The sequence below is a fragment of the Empidonax traillii genome, unplaced genomic scaffold (assembly GCF_003031625.1).
Source record: "Empidonax traillii isolate 1590-97213 ecotype Southwest subspecies unplaced genomic scaffold, ASM303162v1 scaffold1677:size138040, whole genome shotgun sequence".
Classification (NCBI taxonomy): Eukaryota; Metazoa; Chordata; class Aves; order Passeriformes; family Tyrannidae; genus Empidonax; species Empidonax traillii.
Window position 1 is genome coordinate 35,793 of NW_020956870.1, and position 22,406 is coordinate 58,198.

General features: G+C 47.7%; 2 protein-coding genes across 2 annotated transcripts in view; both read left to right on the top strand.

Moving 5' to 3' along the window:
* The first annotated feature begins 4,031 nt into the window (after positions 1-4,031).
* TNFAIP6 (TNF alpha induced protein 6) lies at positions 4,032-15,886 on the top strand. The gene is made up of 6 exons (XM_027908315.1): positions 4,032-4,964; positions 9,849-9,986; positions 11,407-11,568; positions 13,746-13,974; positions 15,024-15,064; positions 15,423-15,886. The coding sequence occupies exons 1-6, from the start codon at positions 4,793-4,795 to the stop codon at positions 15,584-15,586; spliced, it is 906 nt and encodes a 301-aa protein (XP_027764116.1). The 5' UTR covers positions 4,032-4,792; the 3' UTR covers positions 15,587-15,886.
* A 2,160-nt stretch (positions 15,887-18,046) lies between these two features.
* RIF1 (replication timing regulatory factor 1) overlaps positions 18,047-22,406 on the top strand; it is a 32,629-nt gene continuing 28,269 nt past the window's right edge. Inside the window, exons 1-4 of the mRNA XM_027908312.1 lie at positions 18,047-18,216; positions 19,634-19,712; positions 20,176-20,272; positions 22,168-22,298. Of these exons, the coding sequence (XP_027764113.1) occupies positions 18,047-18,216; positions 19,634-19,712; positions 20,176-20,272; positions 22,168-22,298 (477 nt within the window). The remainder of the gene's footprint in view (positions 18,217-19,633; positions 19,713-20,175; positions 20,273-22,167; positions 22,299-22,406) is intronic.

The window sequence follows — 22,406 nt, forward strand, 5'->3', positions numbered from 1 at the left end:
AAGCATGTCCCTGTGGGAGATCCTTGTATTCCACTACAAAATCTGACACACCACACAACATTGTTTAACGCATCTACCAGGAATATCCATCAGAACCAGCACATCAGGAGCACAGGACATTTAATGAGCTTTGGCAAGGCCAGTTTTCCCAAAGTGTCCGTGGGCCTGGCCAGATTATCCCAATTATTTCTGCCCAAACTCGTGGGAGTGTTTTGCTTCTGAAAACTCACCCCCTGCCCATGCCCAGCTGAAGGGAGGAAAGTGGTTTTTAAAGTCTATGATGTTCTGAGATGGACAAATAAGAGGGTTTTTAGGTGAAACAGGGAAAAACTAATGGGATATTTATGATGTGTATGCTGGGAATGTCCTTTGGAGACTCATTTAATGGAAAAGCTCTTCATTCACACCCTTAAATGAGATGCTTGGAGTTAGATAATGATCTCTGTGTTTTATGCCAGTGAAATATGATAAATATAGGAGATTAGGACCCTTATAAATTCTTAGTTACTTTATAATTTCAATTATAACATTTATATACTTTATTATTGTATATTTATAGATAATATTTGATACTTCTATAATGTTTTCTATTAAAATAGAATAGTAAGTGTTTACTTTGTAAGCAAGACTGTCAGTTTTGCTGCACCCCACTGAAAATGGGAGTAATTTGAATTTTACTGCACTCCTTTATCCAGTAATTCATTCACTGTGCCCAGTTGATGCATTTTAAGCCTTGCCAGGACAGGGATCAGCCCCACAGGGCCCCAGAACTCACCAGCCACACAAACAGCTGAAATCAGAGGGAAAAGACATTTATTCTTCTTCAGAAATAACGATCCCCTGCAGGGCATGAACAAATAATTATCTCCACTATTTCCTATTAAGATTAACAATATTTTATCAATGACGTTTTATCAGTAACATCTTTAATATTAATATTTCCCCAACCCCCTCCACATTGTTGCAGTTGGCTCTGCAGTGGGTGGAGCTGCAACTCTTGTTTTTTTTATTTTTGAGGAGTTTCCTGGCACTCTCTGGAGCCTGTTTGTCTTGGCACCCCCCTCCCACATTACCCATGCCTCAGTCTCACATCTGAAAACTCTGTTTGTAGCATCTTGTGCCTTTTGGAATATATTTCTGCAGTTCAAAAATGTAATTTAAAGTGTCTCGTCCCCTGAGACACTTGTTAATTTTCTGTTAGATCTATATTTTTTAAAAAATTTTTGATTGGTTCAACTCTTATTCAGATTAACTCTCACTATAGAGGACTTCAAACATTTCGACTTGGCAAATGGTCAGAATTTTTATAAGGGAATCCATTATTCTCTCCCAACATCTGCTCTTAATATTCCCCAGTGTTTTTGGTTTTTTGTTCTCCTCTCACATGGAGGGGTTTGTTTGCTTTTTTTTTTTTTTTATTTTTAAACTCCAGCACCACCACCCAGAGAAGTTGGGTCTTGCCTCACTGATGCTGCTGATAAAAATGGGCATTGATTTCGAGACAAATGAGACTTTTAAGACAAAGGAGGGGAGGTTGAAAAACATTTATTTGTAAGGCAAAATCCTGTCAGGAAGATGAACTCGCCACTGGGACTGTAAATGCTCAGATCATCGGCCAAGGAGTTCTCACGTTATCAAATTCTTCTCAAACTGCATCATCTGAAGCTTGGGGGGGGGGACAGAAAAAGTTGGGAAGTTTCATTAGAAATTCCTTCTGTCTTGCCTTAACTACAACAAACGTGTGAACAACGTAGAGATCCTGGTTTGTGAGTTAAGGAGCAGGGAGTTTTTCACCAGTCCAAACCGCAAATGTAAGAATTCCATCACCTCTTTCCCCCCAAAAAAACACCATTTCTGGGTCACTTTTTGGCTTTCACTGGGGCAGAGGCATCCAAGGCGAGAGATATTGGAAAAGCAGGTGAATCTAATCAGGTTAGACCTGCCAAATCCCCCTGGATGCTTGCATTTTGGATGCATTTTCCTCCTTAAACCACCTTCTTGTCCACGGAATTTTAAGCAAAAAAAAAAAAAAAAAAAAAAGGGTTATTTTAAAATCCCAACTTGTTGGTTTTCCAGGTATTTTCACCGGGGGCAAAGGTCAAACCAGGAGTTGACAGGAACCAAAACATCCCGTGGAAAATAAATGACTCACTCTGTGCTGTCACCGTGGAGTCTTTTGTTGGCACTTGCAGAAGGATGGAGGACACCTGGGAAGACAACAGGGAGAGGATCAGGAATAGTCCAGGGTCTTGAAAATACGACCTACAGGAAAGATGGAAAGAGCACGATTTTTAAGGAGAGACCTAAAGGTACAATTACAGTTGTAACATAATTTTCCTGCTACAAAGAGGCACTAAAAATCCTGGTGCTTTGCTGAAGAAAAAAGAAGAAACAAGCGAAGAGTTAAGGAAAGAGTTCAGGAAGAGTTAAGGAAAGCCCCCCTTTCCCTTCAATTTATATAAGATTTGTCTGGTACGTATTTAAATGTGGAAAACTTGGAAGAAAGCTAAAGAATGTCAGCTGAATGTCTCCCAGTGCCTGTGGCCAGCTGTGGAATATCCTGGCTCTGCTGGGATTTGCAGGTGAAAACTTTCCAGCTCACTGGAGGGGCAGATGTGCAGGGCAGGTCTGGAGGTGCCACTTCACTGGCACTGCAAAACAGTTCCTCCTCACTCTAAACCATTTACTGAACCCTGCAGAGCTTTTGGTAGAATCCCAGGAATCCCTGAGGCTGGAAAAGCCCTCCCAGCCCATGGATCCCCCTGTGCCCCATCCCCACCTTGTCCCCAGCCCAGAGCACTGAGTGCCACGGCCAGGCCTGCCTTGGACACCTCCAGGGCTGGGCACTCCAAACCTCCCTGGGCAGCTGTGCCAGTGCCTGACCACCCTTTCCAGGAGAAATTCCTGCTGATGTCCCACCTGCCCCTCCCCTGGCACAGCCTGAGGCCGTTCCCTCTCCTCCTGTCCCTGTTCCCTGGGAGCAGAGCCCGCCCCGCCCCCAGCTCCCCTGGACTCTGTATTCACCCAAACATCAGACCTTGCACAGATGAAGAGCTGCTCTCAAACACTGTTTGCTGCTTTATGCCCTTTATTTATTAAGTTGCTTTTTCCAGCTGAGGCCTTTCCCCATTAACGGTTCACTTCAGCAAAGAGTATTTTTTATTTACTACTGCATGAGCATCTTTCTTAATGATTTCACTGTGTCAGTCTGTGACAAATCATCTCCATGGTTTGCACTCCTTGCTCTTAGGAATAGGTGATTTTGTGACTGGCACCCACCTCCCAAGGACGGAGCAATTCCTGTGGCATGGACAGTTGGCTCTGATAGACCACTAATACCAACTCCCATTGCAGTACCAGCCAGAGGGATTCTCATGGAGTGGCACAGAGAAAAGGTGTCCTGTGCAAGGACAGACATCACATCACGCTCCTTTCTCTCCGTCTGAACCAGGAATTTTCTCTTTTCAGATTACCAGTAAATTATATTACTGTTGAATTTTCCCTTTCCCTTGGTTTCCATCCCTCCCCTCCTGCCTCTTTTATTGTTTCCAGGTTTCCAGAGGATGCCATGAATGTTTCCCAACAAACTGGCAGTGCCTGGATCAGTCCCTGGATCAGTCCCTGGATCAGTCCCTGGATCAGTCCCTGTCCCAGCATCCTCTGTGAGTTTGGACCAGCTGACCCCACTGTGTGCACGTAGGGGAACCTCACTGGAAGAGCAGATCTGCTCCCACCAGTGAGAGCTGGAGAGGGACAGGCCTAGACACTGGAATTTTGGTGGAAGGGGCCTTTTCATTCCCTCAGCTCTGTTTCCCAACAGCTTTTCCCTTCGGCATCTGTCCGAGTTCAGGTGGGAGGAACATGTGTGTGAGTGTTGTGTCCAGTGTAACCAGGCTTCCCTCACTCTAAGCCTGGAGTGATGCAGAATCTTCCTCACCTCCAGTCATCTGTGCTAAAACATTTTTGAGTGGGCCCAGCCACCTCCACCCTTTCCACCTCCTGTAGTCTGATTGTTGGCACAATCGTTGTCCTGTCTCTGTCCGTAGCTCCTGACTCAGTGTTATCACAACTGCAGAGTTTTTCCAAGGGCTGCTCAGGAGTGTGGAGCACCAGCTCCTTTTCCATACTCTCATCCTGCCCCCTCTCCTCTCTCCCACTCACCCACGAGGAGCAGCTGCAGGATTCACTGGCAGCCAGAAGGGAAGACGAGCAGACAGCTGTCACGCCGTGATTCAGCCTTTCAACTGTGGTTTGGAGGGGAAGTTTTGAGCTTTATTTCCCACTTTGCAGAGCAAAGAGCATCTGTTTTTGACACTTGCAGCTTTGTGCTGATCCGGGAGGTTGATTTGCAGTGACAGATTCCGTGTGGGGAAGCTGAACTCGAACAGTCAGTGCAAAACCTTCTCCTGACGTTTTTCCATTGATCGGGTGAAATTAAATCCAAATTATTTACAGAAGGGCAGAGTGTTTAAAGGGGAATGAGAGAGAGTGTGATCTCTCAGGTGCTGTAAGTGGTGTGACTGGGAGCACAGACAGACTGGCTCTGAGTTTTATTTTATGGAATCTGAAGGCAGCGAGAATGAAGAGCCTTTGGCTCGGAGAGTGGCCGTGTGTGCCACAGTAGTGAGGGACAGAATGGATTCTTGGACAGGCTGGGAACGCAGAGAGCCAAAAGTGAGTCACATGGGCGACTGCAGACACCACAGTTCATTGTGTAAGAACTGCAGCAGCACAATTGGAGCAGCCCCACTGACCTCACAGCTCAACGTGCTATTTAAGGTCTGGCTCGCAGATGTTCCAGGAGCACCGAGCCAGAGCCGGCCCGGAGCGTTCGACCGGGGAATATTTACAGCCTGAGCCTGCCCAGGAGATGATTGCCCTGATCCTCTTCTCTGCCCTGCTGTGGGACGAGGCTGGAGCGTGGGGCTTCAAGGATGGAGTGCTGCACAACTCCATCTGGTTGGGTAAGGAATAACTTCGCTCCCTCGGGAACGTTTTGCTGCAGGAGCCGCTGTGTTTGTCCAGCAGCACCACAAAGCTGAGCTGGGCATCGCTATCAATCAGCAAAAATCCTGCCCTGCAATTCCTGAAACCATCTGAGCTGAGTGGTGGGTAGAAGTTTTTACATTCTTGCTGTTTTGCCGTTTCTCTGAAAAGCTAAGGATGGAATATTTATCCAAATGTGTTTTTCCTGCAGCATGAGGTGAAAACTGCACTAAACAGCAGTGGCTTCTAATAGAGTAAAAAGGGGTCTGGAAAGAAAAGAAACATTTGCCAAAGGAATGAATTGCTTTCTGCATGAACATACTTCACATGCCTGGGGTCCTGCATATGAAACTAAATGGTCTGGAAATAATAGTGGTGATATTTCCAAGGTTTCTAGAAAAGCACAGAAATGTCTGTGTTTTTGGCCATGGGTTTGCTCACATCATTTAACAGGGCACAGGAGATTTCCAAAGGGCAAGAGAGAAAAAAAATGCTGTGGGAAGGGTATTCTTGGACCTCAAGTGGGTTTAAACAGCTCTGAGGTTCTTTTAGAGATCTTTATAATTATCCAGGACAACAGGAAAACTTACTTAGAGTGGAGTCACACAAAGGATGCCAAAATAAAGGCATGCACTGAGTGCTCTGTTTTATTGACAAATGCTTACAAATCCCTTCTCCTCTGCAGAATGCTGTGTGATTCTGTGAGGATTTTAGGGAATCCCTGTGTTTCTGTTGTGCTCAGATGCCCCAGGAGGGACCAGGACCACGCTCTGGCAGCTGGTGCAGCACCCACGTGGCTCCAGCCCCTCCCAGGGGACCATGTAAACCACCAGGAACACAAATGAGAGCCAGAAATTATCTGTATTTCCATTTGACTGCCCATTTTTAATGACTCCTCTCCCCTCCTGAGCTTGGGATGTTCCTCCTGTGTCCCACAGCCAGGGGGGAGCTCCAAGGCAGCTTCAGGTTCCACCTCCAGTGGCTGCTGTTCAAAAACAGGATGACAAAGGGAAGGTTTGTGTGGGAAATGAGCAGAAGTTTTTGTTCCTGGCTGGAATAACAGTTAGGAGACCCAGGAGATAAGGAGGGCTGAGGGTTTGTTAAGCCTCGGTGGCCAAGGCAGAGAAGTTGAGTGTCAGGTGAGACCACCCTGACGATGGGGAAGAGTCTCACACACATTCCTCATGGGCAGGGAATGGGTCCTGGGTGTTTTATTTGCAAATACTGGTGTATCTGTAGGTGTCATATCCAGCCAGGTCGGAGCTTTAGGGGCTCCAACAGCATAAATGCAAATTTGGGATAGCACTGATCACTCACTTCAGCAGTTTCATGAATCGCAGTCAAATTGAAGAAAAAACATCTCAACTTCTAAAAAATGGAGCAGCTGAGTGTTAACTGGAACGCACAGCAAAATTCTGGCTTGCTGCACCTCTAAGCATTTGCCACGAGAGTCAGTTAAAATAAACCAGGGAGGGAAAATTGATGACTTGTTCTGAATAAAACCAAACTCGAAATGCACTATCTGGTGTAACTACCACAATAATATGATTGCAGTGGAACTCAAATTGAATTACCAATGGAATTCAGTGACATTGTATAGAAATGAAAAAAAAATTTGGCAGAATCACAGACATCCAGTTCAGGCTTCTGTGTATTTTATAAAGAGAAAAAATGGGTAACTTGAACAGTAAAACAAGTCACCCCAATCTCACCTTCACCTGAGCTTTGCTGATCTCCTCTTCTGTCAAAGCACCAAACTGAAAATGTAGGGAGATTTCCATCTTCCCTTTTTTTTTTTTTTTTTCCCCAGCAAATCATAAGCACAGCTGTAAAATCCTGAATTCCTGCAGCCTGGAAACGCTCACGTCCTACCTTTTCTCTCCTCACAAACATCTCCTGTTTCTCGGTCAGGCTGTGCAGGGCAGTCCTGCTGCAGCTGCCTCCACCACCTCCCTGGGAATGCGTTCCCTGTGGGAATGGAATGTTGGTGTTGCTGGTTTATTGTCCGCTGATGGGAGGGTTGGGACAGTTCTTACATCCTTATTCCAGCTCCAGTTCGTGGTGCCACAGGGTAGGTTTTCCAGCACTCTGTGCTCAGAATTCCATCCCCATTCCCACTCCACATGTCAGGGTGGTTTAGGGGCTTTTCCTGCCCCGTTTGGTGGAGTTCTCTGAGTTTGACCATGTGTATTTTTCAGAGGTCCATGCCGAGAGCTCTGCATAAAAGCTAAATATTCCTTTTTATTCATTATTTAATGTTTGTTCCCTGCATATTGTGAAGACTTCAGTAGCCCAAATTTCGTGCTGTTTGTGTCTGTGCAGAAGGATTTGGCTTCATTTCCCCACCTCCTGCTGCTGGGGGTGAGTGGGGGCTCCCTGTCCTGGCAGGACCCCTCTGTCCCTGGGCTCCAAGGAGGGATTTTAGGAAATGGGAACTGGAAGAAACACGTGGACCCCCTGGCCCTTTGGCAGTGGGGGGCACGTGCTTGTGCTTGCAGGTTTATCTGCGTGGATGTGGTCCCACTTCCATGAAGAGCAATTCCAGTGAGTTCTCCTGCCTGCTTGTGAATACCTTACATAAATATATACATTCAGAGACATAAATGTGTCAATGAACAGTTAATAATCCTGGTGCTTTGCCTGGCTCTGTGTTTGATGAGGCACTTTGTCTGTCTGCACAGGCCCTGATGTACTGGGGTGGGGGGAGAGCAAAAAGCTGCCAGTGGAAGATCCAATCAGTTAATTAGGGAATGCTTTAAACTGGGACACACGGAGCCAGCAGCAAATCCCGACGCCTGTGGGAGTCCATGTGTGTGGTCTGGTTTTCCAGAGGCTATTTTTGCCACTTTCCAAAGGAATAACAGAGAGGGAGCTGCAGATTGCAGGGTGACAACACTCACCAGGGTGTTGGGGGAAGATTTGGTGGTGCTGCTGGTGGTGCCAGCCCTTGCCGCCCCTGTGGGGAGCAGAACTTCCCAGCAATATTCTGAAAAATACGATGCCTGTCCACAGTGACATTTCAGCAGTAAGTGAGGGGAGATACCTCTAGAGGGCTGAGATTTGAAAACAGTATCACCAGGTGAAAAAGCCAGCTGAAAACGGGAAGTTTATACAGGGAGTGACGAGAATCCCGCCACACCCCTGGTGGTGCATCCAGGGACAGGATGGGACTTTCAGAGGTGGCAGCCAGAGGATTGGGAGGTTTTACCAGCAAAGACCAGTGGCAATGAGCTCGAAGACACCTCTTGTTCCGGCTCATTTGGCAAAGGTGCCTGACCTCAGAATTCGGGTGCTCTGTGAGTGGTGAAGGTGGGATACAATCTGTACATTCCAATTCACCCCTCAGTTCCCTTCCCTGGCAGCTCAGTGATCACTAACTGGTATTCCAGGTTGTCCCCCATTTCCCACTGCTGCATTCTGAGTCCAACACAACCCTGCCCACAGCAGCAGCGAGCTGATTTATCAGCACTTACCACGGGCTTAGACATGACAGGCTGTTGAGGCAATGAAAAGCAATACTTCCTAGGAATAAATCCTTAATTAAAATGGGGCTTTGTTAATATAACACACCACTGTTTCACAGCTGGGAGTTGTTATGGCTCTTCTTTGCAATAAAACTGGCTTCTTCAGAAGGGTTTTTCCAGGGAGGATCCGTTATCCCGTGCCCATGCCACTGATATTCCCAGTGATGTTCCGGAAAGCAGCTCTGGCTCTTCTGAGACTGCTGTCAGCAATATAATTTATTTCTCTGGGCACGGGGCCAGTGACAGCAGGTCCAAAAACCACCCTGGCCAACGTCACTCCATGTCTATTGAGGGATCTCACCATTAACCACAATTCAGTGGTGACCAGGGCTCTCTAACAACCACCCTAACCCAGCCAAAACTGCTGACTCCAAATATATCCCTAAAAAAGACATCCTTCTTTTCCCATGGCACCAATAACTACTGTAAAAGTGCTCCCTGTTTTCCATCTTTTTTTTTTCTTTTTTTTTTTGTAGTGATAGCTCCAAACAGCCACATCTCCCAGATTATCCTAAATATAGGAGAGAGGCCTAAACAAAACCACGGCTCAGATTAAATCTGCAGGCAGTTTTCCACACATATGGCACCAGGCGAGTGCAACATGAAGAGATTATAAAACTCAGAGCAGGGCTGGCAGTTTCCAGGTTTCCCTGGAAAGCTGCTTTTCATCATATTTGCACCAGCAAAGAAAAAAAAATAAAAAAAGAAAAACTGAAGGAAATGTATGAATTTTGTGCGCAGCAGAAATGTCAGCCAGGGATTGTTCCGGCCCTGCCCTCGGTGACACACGCTCAGATATTTTTACTTCGCGTTTTTCTCCCCTTTCATTCCCGCCTCTCCTCGATCCAAGTAGCTCTGATTTAACTTCTCTGGAGACTCGAAACAAAGCTCTGATTCATCTTCCAAAGGCTCTTCAAGCTGCAGCCAGAGGGATGCTGTGATAGCGATCCAGGAGGAACTTCCCGGGAACGAGGCAGGATCCACAGCCCCGGGGGTGCTGACACCCGGCGTTCCCAAAAACTGCCCTCACCCTCGGCCCAGGGGAGTCCTGCCCGGCCTTTGTTGATCTACTGCCGTTCAAAAATTCTCCAAGCTCTGTTGTTAAAAACTTCTCCCAAACAAACCCAACCTTTGGGAAGGATGGGGAGGGATGGGAGGGAAGTGTTTTCCCGGCACTCCCCGAGCCCCACATCTGGCAGCTGGACCTTTGGCTCCTCTTCCCACCTGGCAGAAGAAGGAGGTGGAACCCCACGTTGAGGCCTCGCTGCTGGAGGTGGGAGGGCTGAGATGTGAGACTGAATCCATGTGAATCCATGATCCCAATCTTCATTCCCACAGAGCGGGCAGCCGGCGTGTACCACCGGGAATCGCGCTCCGGGAAGTACCAGCTCACCTACGCCGAGGCCAAGGCCGTGTGCGAGTACGAGGGAGGACACCTGGCCACGTACCAGCAGCTGGAGGCGGCCCGGAAAATAGGTATGGAAAAAAAATCATGGAAAACTCCTGGAGCTTGGCTTCTCACAGCCCTCGTTCGGGGTTGTCAGTTGTGGATTGTGGTGTCTGTTGTGAATTCGGGCACCGACTGATGTGGAAATCCCTGGATTTTTGCTCAGGTTGATTCCAATTTCCCACCTTGGTAACTGGAGTGTGAGCGGTGCCAGGGCCTCCCCACCCTCCCAGTCAGGAATTCCTTCCCAATATCCCATCTGAAACAACCCTCCTTCAGCCTAAAGCCATTCCCTGTGTCCTGTCCCTCCATCCCTTGTCCCCAGTCCCTCTCCAGCTCTCCTGGAGCCCCTTTAGGCCCTGCAAGGGGCTCTCAGGTGTCCCTGGATCCTTCTCTTCTCCAGGTGAATCCCCCCCAGCTCTCCCAGCCTGGCTCCAGAGCAGAGGGGCTCCAGCCCTGGGAGCAGCTCCGTGCCTTCCTCTGGAATCATTCCAATAGGTCAATCCCTTGTTTTCATCAAGATTTTTATTCCAGCCATATTTGCTCTGGGAGAAAGTGAGTTGTGTGTGCTTGGAGTAAGAAGTGGAGCTGGGTGAGGGCTCTACTGTATTTCCAGATGATTCCTAATAAGAAATTATCCATTCATTCAGAGCATTGGGAAAACAATGGGAAATATCCTCCACTCCAGACATTTTCTCGCTCTGCTGTTGAGTCAGAACTGGCTCTCAGCACCAGCACACTTGTGAAAGGGTTGCTTTTGTCTCTCTGAGCAGCTCAGAGCCCAAAGATGCCACAAAAATGTTCCATTTCCTCTCAGTGCAAGCACTGGATTGGCCTCCACCAGCCAGGGAACAAGGTTGCATTCATTGCCCATTGGGTTTAAGTTCCCAGCCCCAAAATGCATTAACAGGATCTTTCAGTTTGGCAAGAAGTGCTCGAGGCATTTCAGGTGTTTAAATTTAAATTGAAAGTGTTTTAAATGAGTACTGCAGGGTTTTAGCTGTGTTCTGTATGGAGTGTTTTATTCATGCTCAGAACTCCTCGCTGGGGACTCCTCAGAGCTGACTGAGTAAATTTGTGTGACTTCAAAAGGGAAACAAAGAACACTCTCAGACAACTCATCCAATGTATAATTTGATTACAAGTGCTGGTAGAGCACTTCAGGCTGACTGCTTGGGCAGCTATGCAGCCCATCTGGGTTTGATTTTCGTCCTCAAACAAAGCCCCAGTAATGACACTTTGTGAAGAACACAATGCAATTTTATACTCTGTGTTTAAAATGATCCTCTCAAAGTCCTCTTCTTTCCTGGAGCTCAGTTTCCACCAGGCCAATTCCACCCAGGTCGTTGAGTCATCAGCCCGAGTAAGGCTTAGCTGAAGGACAAGCAGCGTTCCCGGCCTGGGATTGATTGATCCCGTCCATGTGGCATTTTCCTCTCCCTGCTGCAGGTTTCCACGTGTGTGCTGCCGGCTGGATGGCCAAGGGCAGGGTTGGTTATCCCATAGTAAAAGCTGGAGCCAACTGTGGCTTTGGGAGGACGGGAATTGTTGACTACGGGATTCGCCTCAACCGGAGCGAGAGGTGGGACGCCTACTGCTACAACCCCCACGGTGAGTGCAGAGCAGCCCCTGCCTCTGTCCTGCTGAACCTCCAGTTCCATTTCAGCAATCTGAGGTGTTTCACGTGGGAACCATTTCCCAGGTATTTTTCCCGTGGATAAGTTTAATTCAGTGTTAACCTTTATTCCTTCTTTTTTGTGGCTGAGGTAGGAAAAGTTCTGAAAACGAATGTCATGTCCGGGACTGGCACCTTAGGAATTTCTCTTAGGAAGGAATTGCTGGCTGGGAGGGTGATGAGGGCCTGGCACAGGTTGGGCAGAGAAGCTGTGGCTGCCCCTGGATCCCTGGAAGCGTCCACAGCCAGGTTGGAGCACCCTGGGCTGGTGGAAGGTGTCGGGGTGGAACTGGATGGGCTTTAAGGTCCTTTCCCACCCAACCCATTCTGTGATTCCATGATCCTCTGACTGCAACCCTGACGGATCCAGATCCCAGCAGTGCCCTGTGTGTGTGTCTGTAATGAGATGGAGAAAAACGAATCTCCAAAGCAGATCTGGAGAGGTGACAAACATGAGTGACAAGACCTCACCCCAGGAGGTGACTCCAACATCCACAGGGCCACTGTTACGGATTAGCTTGGCATCACCTCATGTAGCAGGGAAGCTGGAAAAAGCAGGCAGCAAGAAGGAAAGCAGAGCCTAACCTGGCTGTCCCCCTGCTCCCAGTGTCCTGCCATGCCTGGCACAGCCAGAGCTGGAGTTTCCATGACGTCTGCACAGCTGTGCACTCTTTGTTTGTGCTCACAGGGCCTGCCTTGTTTACGCTCATCAAATAGCTCTGCGGGGTGGGGGCCGTTCCCAGATGTTCCACATCCAAGGGGAGACTCCTGCACTCGGAATTACAGCATGTGAGCCCGACTTTCTCCTTGTCAGCCTCTCCCCTGGGCCAGGAGGGAGTTTCTGTCCAAACACTGTTTGGGCAGAGGACAAAAGGAAACCAGAGCTGCCAGCACGGCAGAGCTTCAGCCTCTCCCGCTGACAGGATTGCTGCTCACGCTCTGCACAGCCTGGTGGGGATGTCTGAGGAGCAGCTGAGGGGCCAGGGGGACAAAGACAAACCTCTGGTGGAACTGAGCCTGTGCTCTGCTCCAGGATGCTGAAAGTGTCACCTGAGGAGGAACTTGTGGGACTCTTTGGTGTTTGAAATGTGCGTCCCACCCAGCAGTGATCGTGGAATCCCAGAATTCCAGAGTGGTTTGGGTGGGAAGGGACCTTAAAGATCATCCAGTTCAAGCCCCTGCCCTGGGCAGGGACACCTTCCACCAGCTCAGGTTGCTCCAAATCCAGCCTGGCCTTGGACACTTCCAGGGATCCAGGGGCAGCCCCAGCTTCTCTGGGAAATCTATTCCAGCCCCTCCCCACCCTCCCAGCCAGCAATTCCTTCCCAAAATCCCATCTGTCCCTGCCCTCTGGCAGTGGGAAGCCATTCCCTGTGTCCTGTCCCTCCATGCCTTGTCCCCAGTCCCTCTCCAGCTCTCCTGGAGCCCCTTTAGGCCCTGCAAGGGGCTCTCAGGTGTCCCTGGATCCTTCTCTTCTCCAGGTGATCCCCCCCAGCTGTCCCAGCCTGGCTCCAGAGCAGAGGGATCCAGCCCTGGAACATCTCTGTGGGCTCCTCTGGACTCTCTCCAACAGCTCCTCATCTTTCCTGTGCTGCAGCCCCAGAGCTGGGGGCAGCATTCCAGCTACTGGAGCCCAAATCAAACTGGAACAAGTGGGAACAATCCCAAAGGGAGTGAAGGGCTGCAGGAACAACAGGAGCACACCACCATGGGTGGGTGTGACCACCAGCCTTCAGAAGGCTTTTTGCAGAAAGCCTCTTTGCAGAGGTTTTTGGAGAAGAAAGGCCGAAAGTGAGAGTCAGGGTGATGTGCAAGTCCAGCTGTAAAGCCTGAAAGAGCCAGAAATCCCAAATGCTTTGACATAAAACACACAGCCCTGAGTCCACTGAAGTCAATCAAAGCTTCGCCTCTGAATTCAGGGCTCTCATCTCTTGCTTCCAAAATATCTTCTACCAAAAGCTGGGAATGACTGACACTCACCAAGTGCTGAAGTTCAGTCACTCTGGATGTTCCTGTGGGATTTTTTTATGGGTCTGCCAGGTCGAAGTGCCCAAAGATCCAGCCCACAGTCAGAAGGAATACCCAAACTCTGATGGTTTTATTTCCCTCTCAGGAAAGGAGTGTGGGGGAGTCTTCACGGATTCCAGGCACGTGTTTAAGTCCCCAGGGTACCCGAATGAGTACGAAAACGAGCAGATCTGCTACTGGCACATCAGGGTCAAGTACGGGCAGAGGATCCACCTGCAGTTCCTGGAGTTCGACGTGGAAGATGACGTTGCCTGCATGGCGGATTTCTTGGAAATCTACGACAGCTACGACGATGTCAATGGCTTTGTGGGCAGGTAAAGCAAAGCCAGCTGTAATATGCAAATAAATGGTTAATTTTTTCCCCCCAGAACTTCAGAGGGACAATGTATCCATTATCCAACCAGCACTGCTGAGATGTCCAGAATTCCTGATTTATCTTTCCTTTACTTTAATCTTCCCAATTGACTTTAATATTATTAAGACAGGCCTGTTAAGAGTTTGGGGGAATGGAGCTCTGCCCTTTTTTTTTTGCTTTGTTTAACCAGATGAAAGGAAGCTGCAAGAGTTTTTAGTCAGCTGCTTATCCCAGTTCTCCAGCATTTCCCAGGAAGGACTCTTAGGAATCTCAAACAGCATTTTGTGTTTGCTTTAACTGAAAGGAGGGAGGTGAGGTGTTAAAATAGGAAAAATATATTTAATTTAAGTTACTATTTGCTACAGAAGTGAAACATTGGCCAATATCAGAATAAGTGTTATATTTCATTTCTCTTATTAGATTTAGTTCCTTCTTTGCTTCATTCTCACTTTCTTCAACGTCATACTTTCACTTAACCTTTATAAGTCATGTTTAAGTGTGAAATACCTCGATTTTCCAGTACAAGGACTGCACAAAACAAACCAAAACCAAACCATAAAAAGTGATAAAAGGCACTTTTAATGCTCCTTTTCACATCCTCCCTACAGATCATGTGTAGCAAAGCAAGGATATTCTGTTTGTTTTGCTTCTACAGATAATTTTAAATGGGTTTTTTCTGACAGTGTTCTTCCTTTCTTAGCCTTGGGCCACTGTTTTTCTACTTAATGTCCTGTAAAATTCCTCTTTTTCTTGTCTTGCATCATTTTCTTCCTGAGTATATTGAGAATTACTTCCTGCATTTTTCCCTCCTCCAAACCTTACTGTGGGATAACGTTAAAAAATTCTTTAGGCAGTAGATTTAAGATAAAATCACACACACTGAACGCCTAGAATCAATTTATTCCCTTGATGTCCAAGAAAAGCAGAGCCTGGGAGCCCCAGCTCGGAGCAGGTTCTGTGCCACAATCCCTGGATCCTTTAACCAGAACCATTCCTGTCTTTTCCCAGGTTTTGTGGAGATGAGTTGCCCGACGACATCATCAGCACAGGTAATTTATTTCTGGTAAAAATAAAACAAAACACAATTCCTTCTAAATAAATGTCAATCAGCCTAATTTTCGAGGGTACTGAGGTGCCTCCTGCTGCCCTTACACAGGAAAATGGAATTCCTGACATCACAGAATCCTGGAATGAATGGTTTGGGTTGGAAGGGACCTTAAAGCCCATCTCCTTCCACCCCTGCCACGTGCAGGGACACCTTCCACTGGAGCAGGTGGATCGCTGGGAAAAGCTCAGAATTTCAGCAACAAAGAGCACTTAAAAAGCCAAAAAAACCCCACCCCCCTGAAATATCACATTTTTTATGCCACCCAAAACGTAAATTTGTTTTTCTTTGTCTCGTCCCAGGCAACGTCATGACCTTGAAGTTTCTCTCAGATGCGTCGGTGACTGCGGGTGGGTTCCAGATTAGATACACCACCATGGACACGCCTCCCAGGGCAGGGGATGGGAGGAATGCCACATCCCCCGGGAAAACAAACTACCTGTCCGGAAAATTCGGTGTTCTGTGAGCAGAGGAACCGCATTCACTCGTCAAGAACCACATCTCAGAATGAACCCAATCCAGAGATCTGTGCCTGCAGAGAGCTGAAGTTTCGTTCATCTCCTCCTGACTTTGTATTTCCTGCTTTTCTACAGGTTTTGTTAATAAACTAGACTAGGAAATAAATTATAAGATGTACTTAACATGAATAATAGAAAACTATTTTTAGGATACGAGTACTGTAAAAATCTGTCAGCAAAGATTTTAAAATTATTTTTGTATATAAACTGCTCCTTCTCCTCATTCCTTGTACTGTTCCATCAAACCTTTTGTGCCACTGTTTCACTTATTTTTAAATTCAACAGGCTCTCCTCTCCACATTTTTCTTGATTTCTACATATTTATTTTTTAGACTGTTGCTTTGGTTTTGTTTTTTTTTTTTTCCTGTCCTCCCCATATTATCATTCATTTAATTGACTGATTTCCTTGAACTCGAAGGGCCTTTAGAATAAGATGATTTTTAAGACACGTAAATTGATTTTATGGGTGGCACGAAGAGCACGGGAGCAATCCTGCCAACATCACGATTGTGGTGTGAGATGGATGGATGGATTTTTGTCAGGCTTCCTCACCCAGAGAAGAGAGATTGAAGTGCTTCCACCTCTCTGATTCCAGCAAAAAGAATCAAATGGGCAACTTTGGAATAAAGAATAAAACTGGTGAGATGAAGCATCAGGAGGAATCACTCCCCGAGTTCCTGGCACGTGCTGATGACACTGTTGATGTGTTGCTGTTGTTTACACGGGTTTGAGACTGTTCTGGTTTAAATGGACCAATTTCAACCATTCTCCACGTGTTTTTAACTTCAGTCTGAAGCAGCATTAAAGCTACCTCTGTTTTCATCCCGTCCTGAGTTTGCCATGAATTGTTTTTTATTTCTTTAGAACTTTACAGACTCTGTCACATTTTCTTGATTTAAAGCAGGAAAATTTTTAAGAGTTCCTCTGTTTCTCAGAGTGTCTTCTTGACCAATCTAATGTCCACTGAAAATCTTCCTGTGAATTGCATTTTCTTTGGAGCGTTGTGAATCCCTCCAAAAAACAGTTTCCACGAGGAGGATCTCGAGCTAATCAAACCTATCTTGGCTTTATTTATCTTAATTCTCAGTTCTTTTAATTTATTACATTTTTTTTAGCTTTTATTGCTGTAATTTCACTGGGAATATGATCCTGCGTCTTGGCTGTGCTGGAGGACAGTGTTGCAGCTTCTCTCCTGGTTATTTCCAGCACTTTATTCCTGCTCCGTCAGGAAACAAATACTGTATCCCTGCATTTATGGGATGTAGCCGTACCTAAAATCTGCTTTTTAATCCTGCCACCTTGTGTTCACAGACATAAAATGCCATTCCAGTTCTCCAGGGTAGTGCTCGTTAACAAGGAATAAGAACGAGAAAAAGCACGAAGAGAATTGTTAACATTTTATTTATGACCTGGAGTAATTTTTTACAGTTTTGGGGTTTGTTGCTCTTAGCAGGGATCAGATCCGGGGGTGTGCAGGGAATACCTGCCTGTCTGGAGATCCTCATGCAGCCAGAGGGGGGGCAGGATTTTGGGAAGAGACTTTTTCCAGGACAGTCACTCCTGCTGGGCATCACCAGTGCAGGTGAGTGAGGAAGGTCCAGCCATCGACGTGACTGCTCAGGGCTGTCTCTATCCCTGAAAAACAGGGATTCTCCACACTTGGGATCCGCTGCCAGCCCTGGTATTTCCTATTTCACTCCCAGTCACCCCCGTAGCCCTCAGGTGTCACCTCCCTCCCTGTGCTCAGGGAATTCCAGGTGATGCCGGCAGGTTTTTATGGAGCTGGAGCTCGGCTGGAAGTTCGATTTCCAGTCACTAATTAATGATTTGACCTCATCGGGGTCTGCAGCTTCTTCATGAAGGGCAGTGCGGGGGGCAGCTCTGTGTGACAGGGACAGCCCCCAGGGAATGGCTGGAGCTGTGTCACGGCAGGCTCAGGGTGGATCTCAGGGAAAGGTTCTTCCCCCAGAGGGTGGTTGGCACTGAACAGGCTCCCCAGGGCAGTGGGCACAGCCCCAAGGCTGCCAGAGCTGCAGGAGGGTTGGGATGATGCTCTGGGGCACAGGGTGGGATCGCTGGGGTGTCCCGGGCGGGACGGGGGGCCGGACTGGGTGATCCCTGTAGGTCTATCCCGCCGATATCCCACGATCCCACCGTGTGGGCTGAGGGGGGGGCGGCGGGGACCGAGAGCCCTCAGCGCTGGGGAGACCCCGCCCCTCGCCCCGCCCCTCCCGCCTCTCCCCCGCCAATCAGCGCTGAGGGGCGGAGCCTCCTCGGGGCGCGGGAACGGCTGCGCCGCTCTCCCATTGGCCGGGGCCCGCGCGCGCCGCCGGGCCCGCGCGCTCCGCCATCTTAGCGCGGGAGGCGCGCGGGGCGGAGGCGCCGCCGCCACCGCCACCACCAGCACCATGAGCGCTCCGGACACCGCCAACCTGAGCGCCACCGGCACCGCCACCGCCGCCCTGAGCGCCACCGACACCGCCCGCGCCGGCCCCAGCCTCGCCCCGCTGCTGCACACCCTGCAGGACCCCGCCGCCCCGCCGGGAGAGCTCACGGACGCGCACCTCACCATCGTCAGGTGGGCGCAGGGGGCACGCGCGCACCGCCTGAGGGGACCGGCCGGGCATGGGGAGAGAGAGAGGGAGAGAGGGAGAGAGAGAGACCCGGCAGGGCCGCGGCACGGCCTGACCCGCGGGCAGGAGGGAGGCAGGGCCGGGGGAGCGCCGGCCTCGGTTGGGATGAGGGAGGAAGGGCTGGGAGCGGCGGGGCCGCGGGGGGGAGACCGAGGGAGACACGCGGGGCTGAGGGAGGAGAGAGGGAGGGGAAGGAAGGAAGGAAGGAAGGATGGATGGATGGAGGGATGGTTGGATGGATGGATGTCTCCATCCTTCGAAGGAAGGAGCGAAGAAAGGATTGAAAGAAGGAAAGAGAAGGAAAGGAGGATGGGGAAAGGGAAGGAAGGGAGGATGGAGGGAGGAACGAGCTCGTTTGCCTTAACAGGCTCTGAGCATCCCAGAGCCTCCCTCCCCTCCCGCGTTTCCCGGGGAATCTGCAGAGGTGGGTGCGGGAATATTGGGAAATAGTAACTTTTTTTTTAATGGAAAAAAAAAAGGCCTGCATTTCAGCTCTGTGATTGGAGAGGTGATGTTTTCATTGTGTTTCTCGGGTTTTGGAGTGGTCGCGCCTTGGTTTAATTGCGTGTCTTTCCAGAAGGTGCTTCTTCACCAACAGGTCCTGCCTTCACCTGCATCTGTCCCATTTTATCACGTGCAAAGGCACCATCTCTGTCCGTCAGTGTCTCCCATGGGTTCCTGCTCTGCAGTTCTGTAGTGACTTTTAAAACTGTAATTACTCAGATACCAGTTTTTACAACTTTTTAGTAAAAACTGACAGAGGAGAAAAAAAAAAAAAAAGTCCTGACTTAATCCTTAAATCCCATCAGGTTTCTCAGGTTGTCCCCAGGATGACTGAACTTGTTGTGGTTGGTTTTTGCTCTGGGAAACTGATTGTTAACATTTCATAGGACAATTACAGATTCCCTGTGTGGATGTTTTTCACATGTGTGCAAAGTCACCCTTGCTTGTTGTCAAGCCAGGATTTTCCTGGGGTTGGGAGCCTGAATTCTGGGGCTGGTTATGAGGAGTGTGCTTTTTAAGCCCATAGATTTCTGTTAAATGTAACTTTTCAGCAGTCATTTAAAGTTTGGGTGTTAACTTTTAATGTTTTTAATAGAAGTTGACAAAGAAATTAAAGGGCTTGATTTTTTTTCTTTTTTAATGCTCTCTAAGCACTAAATGGGTCATTAATCACTTTTGTACTGTAACACAGTATTTTACTGCTGGGTCGTGTTGTGACTGACATTTTTGCCGTTTAACTTCTCCAGTGTTCTGTTTATTTCCTTCAAGGAAAACATCCTGGCTAATGTGTCTCCGAAATGGAAAGTTATGTGGGTTATGTTTGTAAATACTGTTTGTTTTCCCCCCTGCTCCTGAAAGTCGCCTGAGTGGTGAAGGAGGCAAAGCATTCGGTGCAGATGTCAGAAAACACTTTCCTCAACTCTGCAAGGTGTTTAAGGTAGGGGTTTTGTTTTTTCCATTCTGTTCTCTGCACTTGAGTGAACAAAGACATGTTTGGGTAGGTGAGGTCAGCAGGCATTTGTAAGGCTCAGGGTCTTGGATGTGTTCAGGCAGCATCACACACACAAACCCCATCTTCCAGCCTCTAGAAACACTTCAGAATTCACAAGATTTTTGAAGATTATTGTTAAGAGCCTAGCCATCTTTAACTTGTGGTTTAGGTATTTAAAAACACTTGGAGAGTCCAGTGATAGACCATGACATACATAACCAAAGTAAAGGAATTTACTTCAGGAAAGATGTCTAAATAGAGAGCAAAAGTGTCTTCAGCACCTCACGTTGTCCTGTTGATTTGGAATTTAGGGAACCAGGGTGAATTTGCTGGTGTTCAGACAGCTAAGACAGTATTTCTCAGCTGCTCCTGGAACCTGAGACTTTGTGGGTTTGTGTTCTTTTTCCAGGCACACATTGCCAGCCCAAACTTGGAGCTCAGTAATGCAGCACTGCAGGCCTTGGGATTCTGCACTTTTAATTCAGCTAATACAGCTGAATTATCTGGTAAGCAAACAAACCTGAGTGTGTAAATACATACAGGGAGCTCTTCCTTTGTCTGTCTTGGCATTTAGTTCAGTTTTGACCAGGTTTGCAGTCCCCAGGTGGTGCAGTGGCTTTGTCTCTGATGTGAGCAGTGTGAGCAGTTCACTCATTCCATCTTGTGCCCGAGGAAGGTGGGGATTTTTTATGCTCTTAACACTGGTTCTGTTTTGCTAACTTTTCATTTCACTGAATACTCTGGTAGTAATTGGGTTCTGTAAATAATTTTATAGAATTAACTGTCGAAAAAAGGAAATCCAAAAGGAAGTTTGTGAAATCAGTAATCAAAAGTCCAGGTGGAAAAAGAGTGAAGAGCCGGTTTGTAGAATTTGGGTGTGCATAGTAGTGCTCTTCCATGTTTTTTCCACTCCTACCTGGTAATTCCTGATTGTTAAATCACGGAGTGGTTTGAGTGTGAAGAGACCATTAAAGGTCATTTAGTGCAGCCCCAAATATTGGGCTGCTGGGTATTTCCAATGGAACTAATCCAGAGTAATCCAAGATCTTATGACCTGCATTCCCAGAAAGTGCTAAACCCCCTTCAGCAGAGGTTTTGCTGCTGAGAACTCCAACCTTTGCATCCAGGTAGAAAGCACACAGGGGGTTGGGAACAGGGCAGATGTCCAGCTGGGCTGGTCCCTGGCACTCCCTGCTGCACATTCCAGGGATTGGGCATGTCCAGTTGGAATAGCTCAATTGGAATAGCTCAGTTGGAATAGCTCAGTTGGGAGCTGCTCGGTGTCACCTGTGTGGTGTGGAACAGGGTTGTGTTCTGGGGACACACAAGGAGTTGTGGCTGTTTGGTGTGGGAGCACGTGGTGATGCTTAAATGCAAGGAGCAAATTGTGTACAGTCAGTTACTGTCTTTTTCCTTCTCCTGGGGAGTGGTAAACGCTCTTGGGCAAATGCTCTGGAATGACCTTTGCTAGAGAGAAGCTCAACCTCAGGCAAGCCTGACCTAAACCATCTGTGTGGGTGTGCAGGGGGCATTTTTCCTGTGACTCTGCCATCCTCAAATGGGTTCTTTTGGTCCTCCTACTCAGTTTTTCAGTGTGCTCTGCTTTCCTGTTATCCCAAATTTACCCTGATTTCCTCTGAGAACGAGACATCTGTAATAATGCCTGTGTGGTCCCTTTTCTTTCCCCCCATAACTCACTTTCCTTTAAAACGTTTTTTAACTGGGTGATAAATGACAGTTCGTTTCTTTAGGGAATGTCAGGCTCCAGAAATAATGAACTCCTGAAAACAATGGAAGGTTTGGAATGAGGACAAACAGCTTCTGTGTGCACTTCTGGTTGAGAAAAGCTGCCTATTAGCCCTGAAGTTTCTCTGATTTTGAGATCATTTGCCCACAGAGCCCAGACTTGTAATAAACCAGACTTCAGTAGTTTGGAATTTTAAAGGAATACAAGTTTTCTTCATCAGTCCTCCTGGTTACATGTCCTGTTTAACCTTATTAATTTCTGTGGACTGAGTTACAGTTTTACTCCCTTCTTTAATGACAAAACCTCTTGTAGACCCTAAAATGAATTTATTTATGTCAGTGTAGCAGTGCTGCTAAATTCACTGGAAATCCACGAAGTTTTGAAGAGTTAAATACTTAATTTATAGCTCTAAAAAAAAAACTCTAAAGCTGCCTTCTAGTTTTATGGTTTTGTGAATTCTTGCAAAGCCAATATCAACATTAACAGTGCCTGTATATCGACACATTCGGAGCTTTTTCGCTACTTTACTCTGAGAGAAACCGCCCAAAAACGTAATGTTTGAGGCATGAAATCACTGATGCTTGTCAATGAACAGATCTTCAGCAGTGTTAAGTGAGCAGAACGACCTGGAGCTGATGTTTGTTGTGCTTTCAGCCGCTGAAATGCAGGACTTGCTGTCGGCGGTGAATGGCGTGGCTGTGACATCGTCGGACAAAAACACTCGCACTCGGGCACTTTGGGTCATCTCTAAGCAGGCCTTTCCTCCTGAAGTTGTCCAAAAGGAGGTGAGTTTTTCCTCTTTTTTTTTTTTGCTGGCTTGATTTGTCAGGGAGAAGGGGCTTGTGCAGGAGCTTTTTGAATCTGAAGGTCGTTTCCCATCAGATTTCACAGCC